This window comes from Microtus oregoni, unplaced genomic scaffold (genome assembly GCF_018167655.1).
Source record: "Microtus oregoni isolate MIOR12 unplaced genomic scaffold, Mior012 000011F_ref0000422, whole genome shotgun sequence".
Lineage (NCBI taxonomy): Eukaryota > Metazoa > Chordata > Mammalia > Rodentia > Cricetidae > Microtus > Microtus oregoni.
In genome coordinates, this window is record NW_024543070.1 from 15119557 (window position 1) to 15146113 (window position 26557).

Genomic DNA, 26557 nt, shown 5'->3' on the forward strand with positions numbered 1-26557 from the left:
AACTGACCTTCCGCAATGACCTAGCATCCGGTTCAAACTGGACACAGAAGAATGGGATGGGGGACAGGGATAGAAACCCTGTAACTGAAGGGAAAGGAAAGAAATCCAAATATAGCAAGGATTTGTTCCTGAGAAGAATGCCTCAGCCTCACCTGTCTACTGCTTCCACGTCAAAGCAAAATCTCTTCTCAATGGAGTCTGTCTTCCGCCGAGTGCAGGATTTGAGGGTGATGGACTCATCTTCTCCCTAGGGAGAAGACATAGGTTGTCAGGTCAGGCCAGAAGGCAGGCTCTGCTTCCCTCTAGGACAAACACAGCACATGAACAGGACCTCACTTCAGCTTCTCAAATCTGTGTGTTCACAACCTGCTGAGACGAAGACTGACCACAGAGCTTCTCAAGCAAGAATCTTCTACAGCTAAGATGTGGACAACCTAATACATAGTTACTTCAGGTAGAGCATGACCAGGGTTCAAGACAATGGCTCCCTCCTAACTGAGCATCTATGATCTTTTGTTAGTTATCACTACTTCAAGAACATCTTTTTGGAACAGGACAAAGATCCCTAAGCTGTGCTCACAAGGTACTATGTGCCTCTCCATCCCCACAGTACCAGTCAAAGCAGAAACTATCAAACTATCTGATAAAGAAGATGAGGAATAAAATGATGCCTTCCCATCAAATCTCATGGGAAGTTTACCAGACTGTAAGCACTACCTAAGGACAGAGACTGGTGGTCTTTGCTTACTACTCTTCTATCTCCTGAGCCCCTAGGTCCTGAATAGAAGCAGTATTCAACATATAACAGTTATATTGATATACAGCATATGACAAACTGCATGTCCTTAATGTGTACTATTACAACTGTGACATCTGTAGACATCCATGAAGTTATCACTGAATCTGAGAAAAACGTTCCTGCCTAATAGTTTCATGACTTTTGGTGATCCAACCGCCTCCTAGTTCACCTCCAGCAACCACTACGTCTGCCTTCTGCTGTTATGGGCTAGTTTGCACCTTCTATAACCTATGCAAATGCAGACACAGAGTACGTGTCTGGTTCTTCCACTAAACTCGAGTATTCTATGGTTCATCCACAGTGCACATGTCAAGATTGTTTCTTTTTACTGCTGGGTAGTGTGCCACTGTGTGAGTGGAATGTGACAATCATGGCACAGTACTGCCTAGAAACACAGAAGGAGCCATCCTCAACGTCTGTCACCGAGGAATCCGTTATTGCTTCTGTTTCTTCTCCTTTTTTTAAAAGGGGAAAGTTCACAAATTTGCCTGCTCTGTTGGCATAAGAAGAAATGTAACTTCAGAAGGTGAATGCAACCACCCGCTGAAGTCAGAAAAGCACACAAGCACAGCCCTAGGAAGAGACCATTCATGTTCGCATAAGCTACATCTATACCCGCTTACTGAAGAGCAAAAATTAGTTTCACAGACTGAGATTGACCCTTATCCACTCTGTACGATGTGTAAGTATGTTAAATAAAAGCTGTAAGAAGTTGCCTAGTAATCCCAGCTACTTAGGAAGCTGAGACAGGAGTGTCATAGCTCAAGGGCAGCCTGGGCTATATGAGTTCAAGATTAGTCTAGACAAGTTAGCAAAACCTACCTCAGAACAAAAAGGCTGAGGATCTGGCTCTGCAGTCATGCAAATACTCCCCACCATAAAGCCAAGCTTCTTCTTCTTCTTCTTTTTTTTTTTTTAATCTGATCTCCCAAGAAACCAGAAGGGCTGGAGAGATGGCTCAACAGTTAAAAGCACTGGCAGCTCTTCCAGTGGTCCTGGGTTCAATTCCCAGCACCCATATGGCAGCTCACAACTGTCTGTAACTCCAGTTCTAGGGGATCTGACACCTTCACATCAATGCACACAAAATAAAGTTAAATAAAATGGAGAAAGAGACAGAGAGAGAAAGAACCCTAAATTAGCGTGTTATTAACCAACTACTTACTTTTCCACTGTTCACTCTCCTGTTCCCTCTTTACAAAAATTATAAATTCATGTTTTCATTGTTTTCCATGTTGGGGATCAAACATGCAGCCTGCTACATGCTAGGCAAGAGCTCTTCCCTGACCTGTACTCCCAGATCAGCGAAAATCAGTTTGAAATGACCAATTATTTTGTGCTGTTTCTGAATTCTTCAGCCTTTCTCTGCCTTAAAACTAATTTCTACTGCTTGCCTTACCACAACGCTTGTTCTGCTGTATGTGATAGTGATACCTGACTCTAGAACTGAAAACATAGCCAATTAATATCTTTCAAATAAGTAATTCTAAGTCAGTCCTTTGATAAGTGCACTCAGTCAAACATAAGAAATCTGACTTGTTGATGCTCAACTAGAGTTCAGATTTACTAGCTATGGCCAGCTTCTATAATGAAAGCGTAGATAAAATGCCATGAGAAAAAACTGTAAGTGACATCTAAAAGGACCATCAGACATAAGCACAAAAGGAAGAGGAGCCGGGCACAGTGGAGCACACCTTTAACATCAGCACTCAGGAGGCAGAGGCAGACTGGCCTCTGTGAGTTCCAAACCAACCTCTTCTTCTTATCAAGTTCCAGGTCAGTCAGGGCTACAGAATGAGACCTTGTCTTTAAAATTAAAACCTATTTTTAAAAGGAAGACCATAAGATTTTGTTCTGAGGAGGCAAGGGAAAAACTGTAAAGATTATCTGCTGGGCTACTTACAAGGCTAAAAAGAAATTTAATCACTTTAAAACATTATAACTCTGGTATAATGGTTAAGACTGACAGGATCTAGAATCCTCTGAGCACGCCCTTGAGGGATTAACTTGATTAACTAAGGTGGCTTAACCCACCCTAAATAGAGACTGTACCATTCCATGGGCTGGAGTTTCTGCAGAATAAAAAAAAAAAAAAAAGGAGAAGGAAGGAAAAAAGAGGAGGGAGAAGGGAAGAGAAGGCGGAGGAGGAGGAGAAAAAGAAAACTGAGCATCAGTATTTGGGGCTTCCTGATGTGGGAGTCCTCTATATATGCTGTGAATATGTTTTATTATTATTTGATAATAAAGAACCTGCTTTGGCCTATGGCAAAGCAGAATATAGCAAGGCAGGAAATCCAAGCAGAGATAGAGAAGGAAAGAAGGCAGAATCAGGCAGGTGTCATGTAGCTACTGAAGGAGAAAAATGCCAGAACCTCACTGGTAGGCCACAGCCTCATGGTAATAAATAAAATAATAGAAATGGGTTAATTTAAAGATAGAAGAGCTAGCTAGAAATGTGCCTGAGCCATTGGCCAAATTGTTGTAATTAAGATAGTTTCTGTGTGGTTATTTGGGTCTGAACGGCTGGAAAATGAACAGTCTCTATTTACAGCTACCTGCTTCTTAACTATGGGTAGAGTAGACCTGGCACCTCCCACTTCTGCTGGCATGCATCCCCTGCTATGGTGGGATGGAGCTCCAGAACTGTAAGCTAAAATAAACCCTTCCTTCTTTAAGTGGCTTTTGTCAGCAGATGAAAGTGCTCTGTAGTCAGGGTCCAGGGAGACTGGGAGGAACAAAGAGGAAGCAGGTATAGGTAGAAGCTCATAGGCAACAAAGATTGGGAAGAATCATGTCAGGTGTAGAAGGACACCATACTCACTACACTGGGGACAAACAACAGTACCAACACATCACATGACTTCTCTGTCTCAACTGTGAGGACATCCCTCTCCTTTTCCTTCACTAAAAAACTTAGGGAACGGTGGCATCATGAAAAAATTTGGCTTCAGAAGCAGGAGGTTCTAACTCCAGACTGAGAGTTTAGTATACTCAGTTTGAAACTCAGGTATATAAACTTAGAAGTAAACTGATCTCTCTGATCCCCAATTTCTTCCTTAGTGAAAAAGGAAAGCCAGATCAAACGGCACAACATGGGATAATGAGAGTAAAGACCACTACAAAGGAGAGCATAAATATAACCAGTTATGGTTTGGAAAATGACTTCTTAGAGTAGCAAGTTCCTTAAGGAAGCCCTTCTCGGGTTCTGCCTGACACACGTGAGTGCAACAACCCACTGAGGTACTCTATGGGATCTTGCAGAAGTCCTTGGAAACCCAAACACCGACCACTGTATGGATCTCCACCCTTTACTGACAAGGGTAATAAGAAAGGAACTGTGAAATACAACTGAGTTCATTAAAGACTGGGAAACATGTGAGAAGTCCTGAAGCAAAGCCTGTGGAGAAGAACAATGGAGTCAGCTGGTTTCTAGGGTGTGCATAGGAAGAAAAGAACTATGACCCATTCCAAACAAGGAGGGCTTGCTTCTAGGAAAGCTAGGGGACATGCAGTAACTTGGGTATAATTTGTAATATTCTCTTCTAACTCTGTTAACATATGTGTTTTCCTGAGATTATTTGTAAATCAATATCACCTCTGCTTAAAAAAAAAAGAAAGAAAAATAATGAAAAGGGCTTTCTTACTGCTTGAATACAAGGAAGGAACAGAGATGCTGATAAAACTTTTTATTGTCACTCAAGTAAGAGATCCAGGAAGAAAAGCTGGAGTTGAGGAGCAAAGAGCACAGCACAGGCCCAGCCCAGGCATGCCCAGTCTCTGTGCTCTCCCTACTTGTGCACTTGAATGCTCTCCAACATTAACTCAACATGGTACACAAAAATGTCCATAGAAGGCCAGCGTGAGGGCTAGCGAAGAACTAACTTACCAAAATATTAGACACAACTGAAAAAAATATTTAAACCAAAGATAGAACCAGAGAAATGACTCAAAATATATTCCAAATATTCAAAAAGATTAAAAACATTCAGGCTGAGAATGGAGGCAGAGGCAAAAGAACCATGAGGGCTGGAGGCCAGCCTGACTGCACATGAGCTCCAAGTTAGCCTAGGTGACAAAGTGAGGTGCTGTCTTACAGAAAGCGATTGACACAAGATGAAAACTGTATTTTTATTGAAACAGTTAAATATACTCACAAGGAAATAATAGCAAAAAATAAAGAGAGGCAATATTCAAAGTTGGTAACTGGAGAATTTGTTTCAGTTCTGAATTAAGGTAAAACCTTAAATACAAGGTGGTCAAAAATTTCTAAACAATCAACTTTAAAAAAAAAATCCATCCTAGGACATGATGAAATACAGGGTGATGAGGCGAGAGAAGGTAGGAAGGCAGCCCAGGGAGACACATATCTCTGTAAGGGAGGACCTGACTGCTGAGGGTGGCGAGCAGAGACAACTGTCTGGAGGCATGCAAGAGGCAGAACCCTGGAGAACACAGGGAGAACCCCAGGAGTAGTGCTAGGTTCCTTCTGAAACACAGCCACAGAGTATCTTCCATGCCTCAGAGTCCAAGACCACAGAGACAGAGGGGGCATGGAGGACAAAGAGAGAAAGCTGGAAGACGAAGAGAGCTGTGTGTGGCCAGCCTTGAGCTGCCTCCGATCCACACTGCTTCTGTCCTAGCTACTATTGGACCGAATTGAGCCTCAGCCTCCTACCCATAAAATGTTCCCCCAAATTCCTGGTCCACAAAGAATATTAAGAATGCAAATATTAAGAGAGCTGGCATGGATTTAAAAGTTGCAAGGTTTAGAGGTAACTTGTTACACAGAAATTACTAACGGATTCATCTAAACTGCCCACTGGCGGCTCTGGTGACCCAGCAGGAGAGATAGGGATCACTTTCACAGGATGATGTCAATCAACCACGACTTTCTAGTAACTCACTGATATCTGACATAGGGCGCGGTGTATACGTGTAAAACAAGAGTCTTGGTCACAGTTAGTAATGCTAACAATGATTATTCTAAGCATTTTCAGAGAAACGGGCCTCCTGGAACTGCTGTAGAATGAACGATCTTTATAGTAAAACACTGGACTTGTAGATGTGTATGTACTGTGAGCATTACCTGTCAGCCAAGCAAACCAAGCAAGACACTGTCACAGTGAACTCACCCCTTTTCCTCCTGACTTTTGGTCAAACGGGACCATGGTGATCTGCTTGGAATCCCGTTGGTATGTACAGTAGTGCTTCACCCAGGAAGTTCCAAAGTGACCTGCAAGGGAAGGTTGCCTATTAGCCATCTCCACGCTCCACCATGTGCTGCACACCACTGACTGCCATAACAGACATGGGTCACAATGCTCAGGAACTCGGGCTAAACCATCTCCTCCACTCTGAGGCTACCCTAGACAGCTAGGCTGACAGAAACCTGACCAACAATGCTTTCCCCACCCAGATATACAGGGTCTCTACCTCCTACTAATGCTACATCCAGTGGGCTTCAAATACAGGGGAAATACTGGTTCCCATCATCAATCTCCAGGTGAAGTTTCCATCCTCTCCCCTGACTGAGGTGACTGGGGAAGGAGCACAGAGGGCTCTTCTACGTGTCAGTCCCCATTTCCATCTGGGCAATGTCATCGTGCCTCCCACACGGCGGCCCGGTGACTAACCTCGGGGGTTCTGACCTACTTCCAAACCTCTAATTTTTACTTCAGCAGAACCCAAAAAGATCTGAAAGCAGACATGGAAACCTCAAAGACACCAGAGATGCAGACTGGAAGTGACTAAATGCCTAGATGGCATCTAAGGAGTCTGTCGCAAAATCCTCCCCAGGAAAGAGGGCGACACCACAGTGCCAAGGCCCACCAAGTGTCTGACTGCACGGGGGACCTGGCCAGTTACTTTATTTTCAACAATAAAGTGCTATTACAGGAAGAAGGCATTACCAGCCTGCAAGGACTTCAATCAATATTAGTTTTAGGTGTTTACAGAGCTCACACAATAGAAATGGTCAAAATTAACAACACCATGTAAGGAGAGTCAGCAGCCACTTAGCAACTACTAATGGTTTGGTATGATTGCCAAATATAAGTATTGGATATCACTTAATAACCTGGAAAAGCAACAGAGGGGCTACAGAGACAGCTTGGTTAATAAAGCACTACAAGCATGAGGACCTAAATCAGGTCCTCAAAACCCATGTAAAAATTAATTAACTAATTAATCAATTAATTTAGAATTATTGTTTTAAAGAAAACCAGGTTTATTGATGCACAGTTGGAGAGGGGGAGACAGATAGATCCTTGGAACTTCCTGGTTCGTCTGCCTTGCCTACTCAGTGAATTTCAGGCCAATGAGAAACTTGTCCAAAAAAACAAGGTGAATATCACCTAAGAAACAATACCCAAGGTTAATCTCTGGCAACCACATGCATAGGCATACTTGTATACCCACAAGAACACACACATACACACTCATATATATTATGTAATATATATATATATATATATATATATATATGCATTCTCTCTCCTCTATCTCACTCCTGTTTCTGTCTCTTACACTCACACACACAGGCACACACAAACGTATACACAGAAATACATTAATCATTAAAGGCAATTTAAAAACCAAACATTCTGAGAGCTTGGGGGAAGTTCCAGTGCTTTGTCTTAAACAATGTGGACGTGAAGGTATATAAAGTAATAGATTAGAGCCTGTGAGTGAAACATGAATCTTAAGGCTTTATTGACAATGGAAACATAGGGAAGGACAGATGGTCTGACAGGTGGCAGATGGACAGATACGGAGGGTGGGTAAAAAGAAGCAATAACTCTGGCAACACTAGTAAAAGTGGGAAATTTCCATCACAGGACATATCAGGCTAGGCAAGGATCAATAGGTCACAACTCTAGGAGAAACATGGAGAAGAAAACGCTATTCACGTAACTGTCAGGTGACTCCCACAGAATGCTGGTTAGTTACAAAGAGAAAGCAACGGCCATACAGAGGAGAGACAACACAGTGTCTTGACTGGATGATGGAAACGAAGACCAGCAGGGGACCAATGGGCACCATGATGGAGCATGAGAGCGGAAGAGCTCAGGAGAAATGGAGTGTGTATGGGTAGTGCACATATCCACAGCCAAACACTGAAAACAGGAGGGGCGATCAGAGCAAAGCGTTGGGAAACCGTGGATCTGAATTCATGTTTTCTTCATACCATTCTTGCAACTTTCCTGTAAGCTTGGAAATTACCAAAAATAGTAAGTTCCCAAAGTATACAGTATCCTAATGAAATGCTTGAAGTGGTGTGCTAGAAAATGAAGAGGTAGTTCTAACAAAAAGCGACGTGTTAGTGTCAAGAGCGTGAGAAATGTGTGTCTAGAGCTGTGCCGTGCAGTGTGAGCAAAAGTGACCCCACAGGCATAGGCAAAGAACGGCAGCAGCCTTGCACTGCAGGCACAGTGACCTCTACCCTCGCCTTCCTGAAAGTCTGCTTTTCTAAGTCACCTCCAGCCACGGCAGTGGGGATGGGGTGAGGGAATCTGCCCGCATGGCAAAGAGGGCACCACTCCATACTCAGGGAGAGAAGCACACCAATGAAGTGGCTTCTGCTTCCTATAACCCCCCTCAAGCTCATTCCTCAAAGAACAAGGAATGTAAAACCCTTACTGTAGCCAATACTTCCAACCCCACTTCAGTCTCTAGTGTCAGATGGGAACAACTATAAGCCCGAGCAATTATGTGTGAGCACTAGTACTAAGTATATAATCACGAGAACAAAGAGTTTCGATCCTACTTCACCTGGGGCTCTCAGGAGTGAAGTCACTGCCTGAGAGGACCACAGAGAACACACACCAACATGATACAGGAGCCCTGCCTCCTGCTAAGAAAACATGCTGGCACACAGGTGTGTGACTCTAGAACTCAGAAGGAAAAGTCAAAGTTCGATCACGAGTTCAAGGTCAGTCTGGACTACTCAGCAAGATCCTGTTAAGGAGGACCGGTGCCTGCTAGTAGAACAAACATTGAAAGCAGAAGCTTTCAGGGTCTTCTTCCTGGCTCCTGGAGGTGCTGCCCTGGATGCATACCCTCTAAGCCTTCCCTGGGGCCTAAGGTATGCGTGTGAGTCCTCCCAAAAGACTGCATTCAAGGAGCAGCTCCTGGCATTTCTTCCCTTGACTGTATTACAAGGAGATGGGTCCTCTTCCTGACTCTCCTCTTCATTTTGACTTTCCGTAAAATCCAAGTATTGGAATCACAGGAGTTGGGAAGGAAATCAAAAGGGCCCAAGCCATGATAACTCTCAACTGAAAGCAGAGTCACCAAATTCTAAGGCACTCAAGGGGGTGTGGTCTGTAAGACTTTCCAATGCCCATGTGGTTGGGGTGGGGTGCATAAGCACCCTAAGACATGGAGGTTCAAAAGGAGAGAGATGCTAGGAAGAAAGGAACTACCTACCACAGAGCCTCGGGGGAAGGTAGCATCTGAGAGAAATCCTAGCACAGAGGGAACAGAACACATCACCTGGAGGCAGGAAAGACTGTGGACGCTGATCCGCGGGCACCTACAGAAGCAACACCTGCCCAAGGCTGCGAGTGCACCCCCTCCTGCCAATCAGCGCACTCACGTTTCTCCTGCACATAAAGGTACCCTTCCATGGTGTAGGGGCTGATGGTCTTGTGCTCAAGGGGGTTTTCCTTCATCTTCTTCATCAGCGATTCCACTTCAGACCTGGTTCCTTCGAAGCGGTTTCTTGTCTGGAACAAAGGAATTTTGTTCAAAGGATCAAATGCTGAATATCAGCCTAAACAGAAAGCTTAGATATAAAACTAAATAAGGGGCAATTCAATGGTCTAGGAAATGGGCAAATTTTCACTTGCAAAAGTACATCTTTGCCTTACAGTCCCATACCTGGAGGACTCAAACTCTAGCAACCACCAAGATCTCCGAGGAAGCATGCGAACACCCAACCTAACTCCTCAAGCGTGCGTGGCAACTCTTGGAGTCAGTGGAGGGTGTTTAAATAAGCAGTCCAGAATAGCAGAACCTTTAGGACCTTTAGGACCACAGTCCTCAAAACTCCAGTTGCAAGAAATGTAGCTTGCTGATGGCCCACAGATGGCATCCTCCTAAAAGGGGTGCTTTCTACATCATCCCCTCATGCAGAACAGCCTGGCTTCTACTCAGGCCCTCTCAGAACCCCTGAGTCTAAAACCTCCAACTGCATCTTGCTCAGTCTCTCAGAGGCCCTGAGTTATTACTATCCATGAATCCCTATTTCAAAGTCTGCCTTCAGACTGAAGTGAAGCTTGCCTAGCATGTATGAGAACTTGTGTTTCACCCAAGGAATGAATATATATATTCATTTATATAAATATATATACATTCCTCCACTTCCTGCTCTCCCAGTCAACAAGGAACCACCATGTAAGGTCCAAACTTCCAAAGGCCATGCAGGACAAGCCATGCAGGAAATACCTGGATCTAGGTCCTACACAGGAGTGCTTTGAGACTCGTGGTCAATCCCAAAGTGAAAGGAGAGCTGGCCTTATGACTTATGCCCCAAATACCATAAACAAGTCTGCACACGCAGAGTCCCAGGTTTAAGCCAGAGAAGCAGCTGTATTTGGATGGCACTGACTTAGATGTCCTGTCAGCCTTGCTAAGGGCCCAGCAAGAGCACACCATTTGAGTTCCCACCCCTGGACACTCACATAAGACCTCAGGAGGCCAGGCAGCTGGTTGCACAGAAGGCAGCTAGTCTGGCCTGGGCTAAACTGGGATTTCCACTGCCAAGGAAATCCTGACACTGTTCTGAAAAATACATAGAACCAGCAGCAACACTTCCCGGAAGAGAAATGGTGCTTAGATCTGGGCCATTTTACATTCTGGAAACAACCGATCCCCATTGTCGTCCTCTGAGCCTCAGCAGGAACCCACCTCACAAACCTCATTCCAATGCATGAGGAGAAACTCTGGAGCAAACACACCCTCTCCTTTCCCTCTCTGGTCCCTGCCCCCACTCACATTTTGTATGCTGATGGTCAACTGTGTCTTAAAGTCACCAAAATCCTTGGCCAGCTCATAACCATGGTGATAGAAAGTGAAGAGTCCTTGCAGGAAGGCCAGGAGCTGTCAAGAGGGAAGAAAGGCAGAGGTCACACAGGCCAGCTGAGAAGAAAAAATGTAGCAAGATCTGAGTTTCCAGCACCGTCTGTCTGGGAAGCATAGAACAGGCAGTAATGTCAACGAACACACACTGAGCATCTCTGTGGGTGAGATGCTGTGTCCTCCCATGTCCTGTATCACTGAGTGCTCACGCCACCTAGGACTTCAATGTGAAAAGGACCCGCTTAAATAATGAGGAGGCACCTCTGGAGGCTAAGTAACTTGTCCCCTACTTCATGGTGAGTGTCAGGCAGGATTCAAAACCTATTACTTGGTCCCAATGCTTACCACTGCCTAAGAACATCACCTCTTCAGAACTACAGGCTGAAGCTGCACCTGAGCTGCTCAACAGTCATAACACCAGGTTGTCACATGGACTCGGAAGTTGTTAAGGAAGCTGGTGAGCTCTGTGCCTGTAATCTAGCCAGCAGAGTCAGATCACAGGAAGTCACCCAGAACAGACTTACACCTAGGCACATTTCAACTTCCCCACAGTTAACACTAAAAACCCCTGTATGAAGCAACCACACACCACCCTGGCTTCAATTATGCTAGGTCCCTTGACTCCCGTTTAAATCCTCTAAGGCTAATAGGTGAGTGTATTCATGATCTAATCTCCACCACACAAAGTGATGGAATCACCTGTTCACCGCAGTTTCTCACACAACACCTTCATATCCTCAACAACTGCCCTATGCCCCACCCACAACATTCCTGTGTGTTTTCTCTACAACGCTGACGTACGAACCTCCCAGGCCCTTCCCAAGTCCTCCCCAGACTGTCTGCAAGCGCAGTGTTAACATGAAGAAGGGGCAACAGTGAAAGTTAGCACCAGGCTGGGACGGAACTGAGATCACAGCTGCTTGCTGAGAGGTCCACTCTGACCTCCAGACCCCACCACCATTCGTTATGGGAAATGCATCTGTTTTCCTTTGTGTTGTGGCATTTAGCTTTCCAGCCCCTCCACAAATACATCTGTACCTCTTTTCACCAGCTCCACTTTTCAGATTGGCAGCTCCATTGGCGCCTGTGAAGGATTTCACTCTGTACTTTGTACTGCGTCTGACAGGAGTGATTAGCACCAGAGGAGGGGGTGCCCCGACAGGACAGACCACATACTAAGCCCAGACTACAGAAGAACTTTATACTGGCATAACCACAGTGGGAGGAATGAGCATATTCTAGAAGAGTCACTTGTGTGCCTGCCTTTGGCTACCAGACTACTGAGACAAACTTTCCTTGGGACTTTCATGCTAGGAGAAGGAAAGGGTGTCTCTGACACCTGGGGCTGGCCGGAGGACAGACTTTTTTGTGAGAAGAGATTTCAAACAAGCTGTCCAATCACCTTGTAGGACAAACTGGAGCTGAGACAGTTATAGGCAGGATAGCCCCTTGACCAGGAAGACTGAGTCAGGCATACCTCTTACCTTCTGTTTAAACCTAAACCTTGGCCGGGCAGTGGTGGCGCACGCCTTTAATCCCAGCACTCGGGAGGCAGAGGCAGGCGGATCTCTGTGAGTTCGAGACCAGCCTGGTCTACAGAGCTAGTTCCAGGACAGGCTCCAAAGCCACAGAGAAACCCTATCTCGAAAAAAACCAAAAAAAAAAAAAAAAAAAAAAGATAAACCTAAATCTTATATCATGACCTCAAGGTGGACTTGGGGAGGCAGCTTCACTAGAACTCTTCATTTGTTCTGTTTTACAGTGTGGCCACACTGAATAAACCTCCTTTCTCTGCTTTTCACAATTACCTTTGCTATAATTGGCATGTAGGTCAGCAAACCTACATGTTCCAGCTACCAGGATCCAGGCTCTGTCCCCAACAACTTCAGAGGTCGTATAAGACCGACACTATACTAAAATGGTAGCTTGACCTCCTTCTGCTCTGTCCCTTTACATTCTCATGGGAGGTCAGCAAGTAGGCATCGCTGGGTCCTCTGTCTGTGAAGCATCTAGTTAGGGTAGCATATGCCACATCTACTCCTGACCTAAGTCAATAAGTTTTTAGGGCCTTAGAGTACAGAAGGCCAGTACTGAACTCTTCTCTTCAGAGAAGGCAAAAACTTTAGGATTCCCTCTACATAACTGTTTCCTGAGAGGAAGATGCATATCCCTTTCCTTCTAGACAACTCCAGAAATAAAGAAGGACTACTCTGAAGTCTAGGTAGCCACAGTAAAAGCTGCTCTTCTCTCCTCATTCTCCCTGCAGATACAACTGAAATTCTGGGTTCCAGCACTTCTCCAAAGCACTAAGAATTTGATTTCCACCTCATTTTTTTTATTATTCTGTTGTTTTGTGTGTATAGGTGGTTTTGTGTGTGTGTGTGTGTGTGTGTGTGTGTGTGTGTGTTGGTGTTTGTTTTTTTTTTTGTTGTTGTTGTTGTTTTTTTTTGGCCTGTATGTACATTTATCATGTACATGCAGTGCCCAGAGAGGCCACAAGAGGACAGCAGATTCCCTGAAACAAGAATTATAGATGGCTGTGAGCCTCTGCATGGGTCCAGTTTTGAACTTGGGTCCCCTGGAAGAGCAGCCAGCGTTCTTAACTACTGAGCCATCTCTCTGGCCCTTCTGCACCTGCTTTTTAAGAAAGATGCCCAAAATAAGCAACTGAACCTAAAGTCATTGCTATGAACTCAGCCTTCCCTTCACTGAAAGTAAACAAGACCTCACTTGTCCTGTGGAGACAGAAGAGAGGGTGACTGCTAAGGTTTATATTGGTTCTCACGTCCTTTGATCTCATTTCTATAAGAAACATTTCCTTGTGTGCTGTTCTCCTGGGCCCTTCCTTCTCCCTTCATGGCGTCTTTACTTCTCCACTGCCATCTCCCTCTATCCCCTCCACAGGAGGCCTCCTGAGATCTGAGCACCACAAGGTAGTGCTTCCAGTCCAGTCATGGAAAGACAAGAGTTGTGGGAAAACTGATAGAGTTAGTAGAGGCAAGGAAAGACACATTGTCTGTAGGCTTCTGAGGAAGTATGGCTCTGCCAACACCTCCCCCAGACATCCTCTCTCTGGGAGCACTTTCAGGGAAAGCCAGCCCACTGGGAGCACTTTCATCTGAGCTGCAGACACCTCACCATCTGCAGCTTCGGTGACCAGCATCTGTGTGCCCAGAAATCTCACTCAATGGGTTCTTGTGGTTTCCTTTCTGCCTGTAATCAGACGCTATTCCGCGGTGAAAAACCAGGCCATCACAGCGCTCATAGTGGTTCTCAAAGTGGTAGAGGTTCAGACCGCCCTTCTCTAGCCCAATCCCAACAGCTAAGCGAGGGAGCCCCCAGGGGAGTCTCCTGCAAAGTGCTGTTGACACCCTGTTGTATGCAAGGACAGCGTGAAGGAAGCCTGTGCTTTTCTGTCCTCACCTCCATTACACGATTCAGTTCTTAAAATGCCTGGGAAGGGGGATGCACTGGTTCTAGCCTTGTCTTCAAATGAAGGAGCAGGAACACTTAGATGTAACCTTGTACCTAGTAAGTCGCAGAGCTGGAATTGCCTCTATAAATATAGTGATGGTGACGAAGAGGAGGGGGAAGAACCAAAGAGAGAAGAAGAAAACCCAGGCAAATGAGCCCAGCCACACCTACCTGTGTAGCCGGACCTGACAAACATGTCAGAAGTAAACATCTGTTGGGTGTGAGGGTTTTATGGTTGTCATTCAACCCAAACTAAGAGGTGTGATATCTTACTTGTTAAGGGTGCCTACTGAAAGACCAAACTCCAAAATCAGATGGGCCAGCTGGAATAATACTCTCCAAAAGCAAGAATTTTCTGCTTAAGATCACTACTTTTTAAATGTAGAAAAGTCTTCTTATGGCCAAATATTTAAAAAAAAAAAAAACCTCTTCATACAGGAATGCATTTTGACAAAATCCATCCACCCCCTACCCCTCCCCTCTAAACCTCTCCCGTCCTTACCCCTATCTCTTCCCCACCTTCATGGCTCCCTAAAGTTTTCCCAATGTGGAGCCCTTGCTCAGGTGTCACAGTAGGTGGAGCAGCACGTGCTGAATGGAACTCTAACAAGGATGGTACAACCGTCAGGTCGGACTTTTTCCCATTTCCCATGTGGCACTCTTTCGTGCCCAGTGAGACACTGGCCAAGTCTGGATTCCATCCCGGTCCCCTCAGCAGAATCTCTGTGCTGCTCTGCCTATGACAAATCCGCCGTGAGAAGTCACCCTCTCTAGGAGTCTCTCCACAGAGCCTGACTGGGGCAGAAAGGCTCTGAAGCCAGGGGCAGGATGAGAACACGACAGGGTGCATTCCACTGCTTCCTAGAATTACTCCCACGTGCAGGCTGATGGAGGAGTGGGACAAAGCAGAGCTACTGGACTGTGACATTTCCCTGCAAGAATCCCACTTACACTTCTCCCTGAAGATCCAACAGTGCAATAGGAGGTGGTCAGAGGCCGGAGCCGATGCTGACTGTACTGTCTCCATCACTAAGTGCTCTACCAACAGCTCCCATGCTGGGAAGAGTCCAGGGAGCCAAAGTGGCAGGGCTTTCCCCACTTAAAAGAAGACATAGTCCAGGCCTGGGGCTGCTCAACATCCTCCTGCATGGGGCAGTATTTTCATTATCACTGCTGTGTAGTGAGTGATACTTTGTGTTTTAACAACTAAAGCTTGCCTGAAGGTCAGCATGTAGAGCTAAGCCATTAGAGGCCAGGCACTAGAGAGGTGGAGACAGGAAGGTATGTGGCTGGGAAGAGAGAGGAATATAAGGCAGGAAGAGACTGGAGCTCACTGCAATCTGAGGTTTAGTGGAGACGGTGCAGTCTGAAGATGCAGTCTGAGCGTTAGTAGAGACAGGATCTACCCTTTAGTCTGAGAATTCGGTAGAGGTAAAAGGTCTCTCCAGTGGCTGGACACTCTGCTTCTCTGACCTCTCAGCTTTCACCCTCTAATATCTGACTTGGGAGTTTATTAAGAACAACAGAATTTGTGCTGTGCTACTGAGTGGTTCAGATAGAAGCAAACAGCTACTCACAGGCTCCACAAACTCAAACATCTTTCTCTCTTGGACTTCCTGCACCTTAAAGACATACTCCAGGGACACTTCATAGAAATGCTGCCGAACCAGGTCCACTTGGCTGTCTGCCTGCAAACAAGACAGGGTTTAACAGAGAGGACAAGCCATTAACTAAGGAACACACTAAGCAAGGAGAAAATATGTGAAGGTAAATTATTAAAAGAAATCAAACAGCATCATACTGAATAAAAATGGTAAGATACTGAAAACTATTCCAAACACTATGTTTACGGATGCACACACACACACACACACACACACACACACACACACACACACACGCATGCGCACACACTCATACACTCCAGCTTGACCTATCAAACAATTATTTTGTGTTTCTTGGGAGACATACTCCAGAACTTTAAGTTCCACAAGAGCAGATCCTTCGTCAAACTCTCACTAAACACCCATGCCCTCAACAGACATCCACAGACGTAGCCAGTGAGTATTAGCCAAAGGAACAAATACGATTTTGCGTGCAAACTTCATAGCCATTGAAGAACACACTACTCTTTAAAATATCATCACGATCCACTAGGTGGCAGCAGCATTCCACCCTGCTGCCCTTTAATGGCTTCCTTCCTGGATGTATGGACTCAAACTGAAAAGCTCCAAAAACAGTCAAAGATGGTGGCAGCTCCATGCATGCCACACTGACCTTTCATTCAAAATAAACTACTGTTTAGATGAGCAGGTCAGAGAATTTCTTTTTTGTGGTGGGCGGTGCACAGCCTTACACTCTGGCATTAAGATTATACCCCAACCCTTGTTTTTCTGAGACAGAGTCTCTCTCGTAGCCCAGGCCAGCCTTGAACTCCCAGTCCTCCTTCTTATCCTACAGTGCTGGCATAACAGACTTCTACCACCATGCCCAATCAAAGAATATTTTAATAAGAAAATGATTAACAACATTCAAAATACATGCATGACAGTAAGATATTATTAAAAATAAAAACAGGGAAAAGTATCAAATGCTGCACTGAAACAATTAGAAGCTATTATTAAGAAACAATAAGAAAACCCAAGTATTTCAGACACCAGTCTGGGAAGGCACTAACACGAGGCAGGAGGTCAGGTGGGCGAAAAGGCAGCATTAAGGCCAAGGGTGAGAGAAGCAGCAGCAGATCTGGAGGGGGTAGGGGGCAGCACTGTTCCTCTGCCACTAGCAGGTTACAGAGCAAGGAAGTGGGACAAGGAGGGCATGGCCCTGGAGGAGGCTTCAGCCTGGAGCCTGTTTCTAGGGTCTCCTTCAATCCAGGTATTGGCTCACACACAGCAAACGGCTTCTATCCACAGCACCACACAGAAACTAACACCGTGCAGAAGCTCTGTGGTTTCTCACCTCCTGCAGCTGGGCTTCCTTTTTCTTGGAAGACAAATTCAAGTGCTTTTCTAAGACGCCACAGTACTTCTCTGTCTCTTTGTCATACTTCTTTTTGGCTTCCTGGGGTGGGCGAGAGAGTAAGAAGTTACGGGAGTGAAGTAGCTGGATCCCTCGGGACCTTTATGTGCTCACAGTTCACCATTCCCTCCACCCAAAATGATGATGCTCCTGCTCTTTAGATAATGTCCATCGAGGACGGCAAACCTCAAAACCGAAGTCAAAGCATAGCTGCTGTCCACAGATGGGGCTTATAATGATGGCACAGGACATCCAGGAAGTGTATTACCCATCATGTGAAAGCCTGGACGGTAAGACTGGAAGGCAGTGGCAGCATGGTACAAACCTGGTGTGGCCCATGTAAACATGAGTCAAGGAACTGAGACATGAAAATTCTTCCCTTTTGTTGAGAAGTTTTTATTAGCTTGAACTATTGTCTAAGAAATGAAAAATGATTTAATAATATACATATCAACCTGTGCTCTCCCACCAAGTTCTTGAGTCACCAAGGTTCTATTTTTATTCCCCATTTTAGAGGTAAGAAAACTCAGAAGGAAGGCAATTTGCAAAATGTCACAGAGAATGACAAGGCTGACACCAAGCTAACGCGATCTGCCTTTAAAGCCCACACTCTGCCCACTTGAGACACAGTCACAGGCAGTCGGTCTCTTTGCCCTCCGCACCGCTGTGGGCGGGGCTGGGAAGCTGCTCAAGTCTAGCACGAATGCTGGGGTGCACAACCCCAGTGTGTCAGCCTGCTTTTGACTCATCTGGCGCCCAAATGAGATACTCTGTGCAGCTCTAAAGACTGTGAAATAAAGGCGTTTCCAGCTAGATAAGGAAGGCGTCTCTATTCATCTCACAAACTCAGGACTAGCGATCACTCTGTCCTAGGATCTACTTTGGGCAGTGACTCCTCCTCTCATGATGGGAACATTCTAGTGGGAAGAGAAACACAATTAACCAGGAAACAAATAAGTAATATAATTACAGACTACTGTAAGAGGTTTAAAAAAAAGAAAAAAAGAACAGAGGGTTCTTAGGAGAGGCCTCAGTGGGGAGAGATGAAAACTGAGACCTGGTGAACACCTGAGGAGGCAGAGGGGAGGTGCCCAGAACAGGCAGCCAGCAATGCTAGGGGCATCCTAGGGCAGAACACTCTGAGCCAAGAAGTCCTATCAAGCTCCTAAGCCTCGCAGAGAGCAGAAATGATCATATACACACTTAGCTGGTGTGAACCCATTCCTACAATCTGAAGAATTGTGCCTTAGAATCCTCTATACTCACACCACGAAGCAAGCAAGCATGAGTCAAGGAAAGGCTCACAGAGGCATTCGCCTCCAAGTCTGAGAAAGGCCCAGACAAGCAACTCCTCTACTTTAAATCATAAGCCCGGAGCTGGATTCCAACCCCACTCAATGCTCACATCACACAAATCCACTCTCACTAGCCTGGTGGCCGGCAACCCCACAGAGTACCCTACGGCCAGGCAGGGCCACAGGCCGAAGGTTAGGAAAGGCCAGAGGGCATGAGTCACTGGCATTTTCTAACTTTTAGGGGACTGGAGCCTCCAGAGTCTATGGTCACTGGACTGCCACAATCAGAGAAAGGAGCTGAAAGAGGGAAAGAAAAGCCCCATGCTGAGACAGCACCAAGGCCTCTGCGGGAAACTTAACGCAGTTTGCCGGTGCCTTGTCTAACGCTACCACACAACACTGACAAACACAACTTCAGGAAGAAAGGGTTTCGTCTGGCTCAGTTCCAGGATACAGTCGATCCCATGGTAAGTCAGTTCCGGGGTACAGTCCATTCCACAGTAAGTCAGTTCCGGGGTACAGTCCATCCCACAGAAATCAGTTCCAGGGTACAGTCCATGCCACGGTAAGTCAGTTCTGGGGTACAGTCTATCCCACAGAAAGTCAGTTCCGGGGTTCAGTCCACCCCACGGTAAGTCAGTTCCGGGGTACAGTCCATCCCACGGTAAGTCATGGTTCTAAGCATCCACAGCAGTTGGTCACACTGCATCCAGAGTCAGTGAAGCAAGCAGAGATGGTTGCTGGCACTCAGTTAGTAGCTTTCTCCTTTTAGTCTTTAAAAGATACTGTGTTTTATGGGGTGCATCTCTGTGTGTCTAGGTAGGGGTATGTGCAAGTGAGTATGGGTGCCCTCAGAAGCCAGAAGGTAGATGCTGAATGCCCTGGAACCGGAGTTACAGACTGTTGTGGGTGCTGGGAACTGATCTTGGGCCCTCAGAGAGCACATATACGGCCTCTTAACAGTTAAGCTCTCTCTCCAGCCTCATTTACCACCATCACCTTCTAAGACCCAACTTGCTCCTCTACAAACACAGGCTGACTAGATGAGATCATTGCTCAGGTTCCATCATGCAGCTCACAACTCTGTGATAAAACAAGAACACTCGCTCTTCACAGCGTTACTTGGATTAAATGAGTTGAACCACAGAGAGCGCTTAGCAAAGTGACTGCCGCATGGACAGCACGCAGTATATTCCAGGGATGGGAATACTGGTGAGGGGGCGATAGCTGTGGTGCCAGTGGTAACGGTGGTGTGGTAACGGTGGTGACAGAGGCCACTGGGAGTACAGGTAGCAGACTGATGGTGCTGGTGGAAGCAGTCACTGTCACCATATGGTGGTGGTGTTTGTGATAATGGTGGCAGCAGTGGTGGCAATGATGGTAGAGATGACAATGGCTGTGCCGGAAAATTTTATATCAACTTGATACAACTGAAAAGAGAAACTCAACTGATAAAATGCCCCCACCATATTAGGCTGGAGAACATTTTATTGATCGATGATTGATGTGAAAGGCCTAGTCACTGTAGGGGGCGCTGCCACTCCTGAACTGGCAGTCCTAGGTGCTAAAGAAAGCAAGGAGAGCAAGCCATGAGGAGCAAGCCAGTAAGCAGTGTTCTTCCACGGCTTCTGTTTCAGTTCCTGCCTCCAGGTTCCTGCCTTGAGTTCCTGCCCTGACTTTCCTTGGTGATATCCCCTGAAGTAGAAGGTAATCAAGCCCTTTCCTCCTCAAGTTGCTTTTTGCCATGGTGCCTTATCCCGGCAACTGACACTCGGGGCATGTGGAAATGGTGCTAACTGGAGCAATGGTGGCGATAATGCTGGTGGGAGTGGGGGCCGCTGCTGCTACTCTCACTGCTGATGGTGACAGGAATGGTGGGAACAGTGACAGCGGAGGTGGTGCCGATGCTGATAAGGTACTTGCCATCTGCAACCACTTCCTTTTCATCAAATGCAACATTTGCCTTGCAAGTGTCAGCTGGATGAAGGCAACCCTCCCGAAGCACATACCACAGTTTGGAACCAGGCATTGTTTATAGCCTTATGTCTAATGCTCTCCTCTCAGCCAGGGCAACCATATCTGATTGTCATCCACTAATCCCAACTACAGAGTATAGTGTTGGGCTCTCACATATATATTTTGTGGTGTTTTTTTTTTAATTTTTAACTCTGTGTGGTGTGGGGTGTGTGTGTGTGTGTGTGTGTGTGTGTGTGTGTGTGTGTGTTTATACATGTGAATATGTGCCCTTATAGGAGGGCACCAGATACTCTGAATTATAGGCAGCCCAATATGGGTCCTAGAATGAAACTCAGGTCATCTGCAAAAGCAAAATGCACACTTATCCACTGAGCCATCTCTTCAGCCCTTCTCATATACTCTTAATGATCTGTGTGACCTAATGTCATAACCCCAGATGAATGACTAAATGACAAGCACTGTCCTTCTGTTCAAACAGCCATAGGACACATACTATCTCAAGTGCCTCCTATGGGTTCACTCATTTATTCTTAAGCACTCTATGGGGAAAAGTTTTATTGTCCCCTTTTAAAGATGAGGAAACAGGGACGTGGAGCTTCAGAAGCCTCCACTTCTAAAGCTGCATACGGTAAGTCTGGAACACGCAGCCTCGCTCTAGACCCACTCCTACCTGCTACTCTCAGGTGCCTATTCTGCTTTCACTGCAAAGCACAGCACTGCCACTCTGCCTCCTGTGTAGAAAAAGCCAAAATATAGACTTAGGGCCACAGTTACGACAGGATCTGGGGGTCACACTTTATTCCTGAGTGGCCTCTAGCACAAGAATACCCAAAGATCCTGCTATGGTTAGCGCTAATTGTCAACTTGACAAAATCTGGAATCACCTGGGACAGGCTTCAATATACCTATGGGGGATTATCTTGACTGCGTGAACTGCGGGGGGGGGGGGGGGGGGGACTCCCACTGGGCAAGGTAGCAGTCAGACTAGGATCCTGCATTGTATGGAGAGAGGACCCAAGGAGAAGCAGGCAGCATTGCTCTGTCCCTTGGCTGGTGATGTGATCAGTAGCCTCAAGCCCTTCCCATTGTGACTCATGACGCACTGTCTCCTGGAACTGAGAGCTGAAATGAACCCTTTCTTCCTTAAGCTCCTTTGTCTGAAGCATTTGATCCCAACAGCAACAACAAAAAGAATCTAAGACAAACTCCCCTTCCTGGACCCCTGTGCAACAGGTTGTTATGGCAACCAAAGCAGCAGCAGAGAAGAGAGGCAGGAGGGGAAAAAATAATTTTAGCATCAAATACACAGAATTCAGGAACAAGCTCTGGACCACCCAAAACAGGCGAAGAGCCCTGCTGGCTCCTTGGGTGTCTCTGAGGCGCCTCCCTGGGTTGCCTTTAAGCTTTGTAGGTGTTCTCTCAAATTCACATACTACTAGGATATGAATGTAGGGGTGGGTTGAGAGGGGGATACACTGGGAAAGAAAACAAGAAATGACAAAGAAGGAGGGATGAGAAATCACCTCAAATACCAAAATTAAAATCATTAACGATTTGCCTGGGGGAAGCTTAAAGCAGTGACACACATCCCACCTGTAGGCAAAGGTGATGATCCTGTCACAGGATCTCTGTAGTAAATGCAGAGGGAGCTGTATTGCTCCTCCCTAGTAACTATGGTAACTCCCAAAACAATACAGGGGAGGGCCAGAGTGGGAGGGTGTCTATGCTTTCCATTAGAAGCAGCTACTGTAAAGATGACAGGCAGGTCATAACCCTCTGTGGTAGGTGTCTGAACACAGGAACATACAGGCCCCGGCCATGCAAAAGCAGGTGACTTCCTGGACCACTGAGAGAATTGCTAGCCATATAGTCTCAGATATTACAGAGAGGTGGTGGTAGACAGGAGTCTTAGTAGAAGACGCATCTCTGAAACAGAAGCAATTTCTTTCTTCCTAAATGTAAACTTAAATGGTTACAAATCTGCTGTAAACTAGGAGAAAAATCCTTCCATGGTCTTCCCTTCAAAGTAAGGCTAAGCATCCCCTGGAAGCTTTAACCAAGCATTATCCTTTTCAGTAGGCATGTCCATTTCTAAAAAGCAGCTGGAAGGCAGGGAGGCAAAGCTCACTCGTACAAGACTTCTCCAGGACAGTTTTCAAAGTAAAACCTACAGAAAGGATGGAATTGCCTCAATCTCCCCCAGCCCCCCGTGGATGGTTCAAGGGGCTGTGTTTGAATTCATTCACCACTCTAGAATGTCGGGAAAATATGGGACAGAGCCTCTTGCTACCATTCGGATGAACACATCTCCCCTGCAGGGGCCTTTAACACTCGGCTAGTTTAGTTAGTGACTCAACTCCAGACAAGGGAACAGGCTTCCCTGGGCCCTCTTCTAGTAACACATTACAAAAATTAGTTTTCTCCAACAAACTTCCTGGGTATACAAACCACACGTAAGGTCAGGGCGGTGCAGAGCAGTGATGGACAGCACAAAAGAAGTGCAATGGTCCTTCTGGAGGCTTTTGTCTCATGATGCCTTGTCGCATCATTTTTTTAACCTTATAAGTTGTTGATATAATACGGTTTCTGATTTTGAGTTTTTATGAAATTTCTACGTGTGTGTGTGTGTGTGTGTGTGTGTGTGTGTGTGTGTTTCTTGTGCTTCTTTGGCTTTTTTTCTTCTTCTCCTGTTTGTTTTGTCCTATTCTGGTTTGTTTTCGGTTTTAGGGGAAGTTATTTTGCTTTTTTATTGCTTATCTATTTGTTTTTTAAAAGAGGAAAAAAGTCATAATTTGGGTGGGTGGAGATATAGAGAAAATCTGATAGGAGTTGGGGAAGGGAAAAAACCATGTCAGACTATAATGTATAAAAAAATCTATTTTCAATAAAAATTTAAATTAGAAAGAAAATGAATGAATGAATGAATTAGCTGTTTGGTCTCAATGCCTCAAGGTCAGTCACAAATGGTGACCTCTGGGCTAAAGCATGCATGCAGTTGAGTCTGACCTAGATTAAGAATATGTGTGTTCTTAAAATATTTACCCACTGGAAATTTCTCATAAGTCTCTGAATTTTCAGTTTCTCTTGAAGAATTGAAAATGATCTAACAAAGGCAGGCTCATTTCTACAGATAACGAAAAATGAGCTGAGAGCCGGCAAGACAGATCAACTGTTAATAAGTGCGCATCACTGACCTGATGATGGTCTCAGACTTTCACATGAGCTCTTGGCATCTGCGTGTGCACACGTGTGTGCATGTGTGTGTGCATGCAGACACACAAATACACACAAACACATGTATGCGCACACACAATAAGTAAAAATCTTTGTTTAATGAGGCTTATAAGAAGTCTCTGTGTCCCCAAAGCTTTAATGCAGTTTTGGTTCTCCCCACCCCACTCACAATGACACAAAAATGAGTAGGCCGACCAGTCAGTCCACCGTCCAAACACACGGCCACCTAGCACAAAGAGGCAACACCTCTACCTTGAGTGGTTTATGAATTAGCACCCAATGATCAGACAACAAAATACTGGGATGGCTGCTGATGGTGTCCACAGGCAGCCTGCACTTCAGGAGCTGAGCTAGAACTGGAGGAGGTGCAGCTGTCTTTAGACTCCATCCTAAAGGGCAAGAACAAAGTGTGCAAAATCCTCACCCTGGCAGCCCCGATCTGCTCCTTTCGAAACTTCTCCAAGGGCGTGATGAGCACCTCACTGGCGTTCTCAATCTGGGGAAGAAAAGCAGAGATCAGCAGTGAAGCACAGCAGCTCTTCCACAAATGCTCCCTCTGGCCTCCAGATGAAACCTCAGTCCATGTGCCATTGTGTAATAGCTCCTTAAAAGAGAATCCGCTCAGAAACTCCTAATGGGACCTTCCTCCACGGAGAGTTTGCTGTTGTTGGAGGCTGAGTCTCTGTGTAGCCCAGGACAGCCTGGGCCTTACAGTCCTCTAAACCTCAGCCTTCTGAGTTCTAGAAGAAGTGAATCTAAAGGGCAGACAACCACTACAGGGTGCAGGTACCTGGTGACAGACACCATCTAAGTTTCAAGCTTCAGGTGACATAAGTTCGGTATTCACCCAAGCAAAGTACATCAACATGGAGTCTCAATTAAAAATCTAAAACACCTTCAGACATCTATGGAAAAGACCTTTCATACCTGATGGGTTCCCTAGGGAACTAACTGGGGCCCAGACCTCTGTCTCCTGACCACTGGCTGCCTCCCAACTGCATTGTACAGGACCCAGCCATCAGTTCCCACACTCCGATTCCCTGTCACACTGACAGACCTCGAATGCACCAAGTCTGTCCTACCTTGGGCCCTTTGTCTCTGGCTTTTCCCTCTGATGCTCCTGGACAGATTATAATCAAGGTCTCAGTTTAAAGGTCACTTCTCTGTGGAGGCCTTCCCGGACCTCCAGAGCTATAATTCAGACAAGCTGTCCAGAAGCCTTTCAGAACTCAGAGGACAGGTAGTTTTCTGGCTCAGAACTATCTACCAACACATACGCCAGCCCTGAAAAGACTCCCCAGTATTCCCAAAGCAACAAAGAAGTCAGAAACAAAGGCACACTCAAACACTTCTGAATGACCAAATGAGTGAATGAGTGACCCCTGGACAAGCTGCCAAGTGTGTGACCATGAACAAAACATTGAAATTCTCTGGACTCTAATTTCCTAATCCAGAAAAATGAGGGGGCTGCATTGCTCCGGCTCTAAGATTCTACAGTCTTTTCAAAAGCAGCGCGATATTTTACGATCTTTACTCATTGCTCACGCTTCTCTCAACTAATTATTTCAGGAATCTCTCTTCAACAAAGCATTATTTTCTCTAAATCATATGCATGCCCTTCACAACGGCAACAACACAGAAAATGCCAGAGGCTCTTGGTGGACACAGTAAAGAACTGCCTGGACAACGTGAGGGACAGAAAAGAGTGGCTCTCCACATTTATTCCCATTTGCGTGTTTCTTAATTTTGAAACACTCCACTTCTACAGAGTACATTTTAACACTGCAGTGTGGTAACAGTTCTGAACTTACCTGATTTTTATTGCTAACTGGTATTGTTTACCTAGCTTATGTAGGTCTAGCCCATAAATCAACTACAAGTTTCTAGAGTTCACAAAGGTGTGCAAAGCCAGTTGACGGTTTTCAACCTCAGTTGCACATGAGAATCCCCAGGGAGCTTTGCAAATCTCTGGTCCTGATCCCAGACATCGGTGTTTGTGAAGTCCCTCAAGTTATTCCAGCAGGTACCCATGCTGAGATGCCAGCCCTAAGGAGACTCAGAATGCTAGTCCTTGGTGCTCTCATGGGAAGCATGACAACCAGTCCTCATCCCAGTATGATTAGCACTATCAGCCTCGACAAGACCTGTGTTCTCATCTACCAAAGCACAGTAAGAAGGAACCGGACTAACGGTAGAGCACAGACACCACTCTTGGCCCACAGTGACTGTCCAGACACATGTGGTACATGCAGAGTCTGAGCAATGGACCACATGTTCAGAAAACACAATGGACAGCAAAATATCTCACAACCATGGCTCCTCCAAAAGGGTACAGTTTCGCTGAGCTGAGCCAAACTGATGATAAAGCTGTCCCACGGTGAGCATGGTGGGAAGAGGCTTGTGATGGCCAGAAACTCAGAAGCAGACAGCAGAGAGTAATAATAAAATTGCAGAGGCAAGTTGAAAAAAGCATAATCCAGTCATTGTTCCCCTACCGCAGGCCACAGCAATTTGCAGGGTATTCATGGGTGATTTGCTGACCATACTGCCGCCCCCAAATGTTGACATGACCCTGAGTCAGACTCAGAAGAACCATGTCCCTTTCTAGGGCACTAGCATGTGCACACTCATGCTTTCACCGGCCCTACCACTGCCACTGGTGCTCCAGTTTGGGCTC

At 45.8% G+C, this 26557-nt stretch overlaps 1 protein-coding gene across 5 annotated transcripts in view; it reads right to left on the reverse strand.

Moving 5' to 3' along the window:
• Positions 1 to 26557, reverse strand: part of Arhgap26 (Rho GTPase activating protein 26) — a 398682-nt gene that overhangs the window by 258203 nt on the left and 113922 nt on the right. For all 5 annotated transcript variants that reach the window (XM_041659662.1, XM_041659661.1, XM_041659665.1 and 2 more), the window contains exons 4-10: positions 24305 to 24376; positions 17315 to 17416; positions 15931 to 16041; positions 10796 to 10900; positions 9396 to 9525; positions 5932 to 6032; positions 153 to 247 (exon numbers count right to left, since the gene is read on the reverse strand). In XM_041659662.1, coding sequence (XP_041515596.1) covers positions 153 to 247; positions 5932 to 6032; positions 9396 to 9525; positions 10796 to 10900; positions 15931 to 16041; positions 17315 to 17416; positions 24305 to 24376 — 716 coding nt within the window. The remainder of the gene's footprint in view (positions 1 to 152; positions 248 to 5931; positions 6033 to 9395; positions 9526 to 10795; positions 10901 to 15930; positions 16042 to 17314; positions 17417 to 24304; positions 24377 to 26557) is intronic.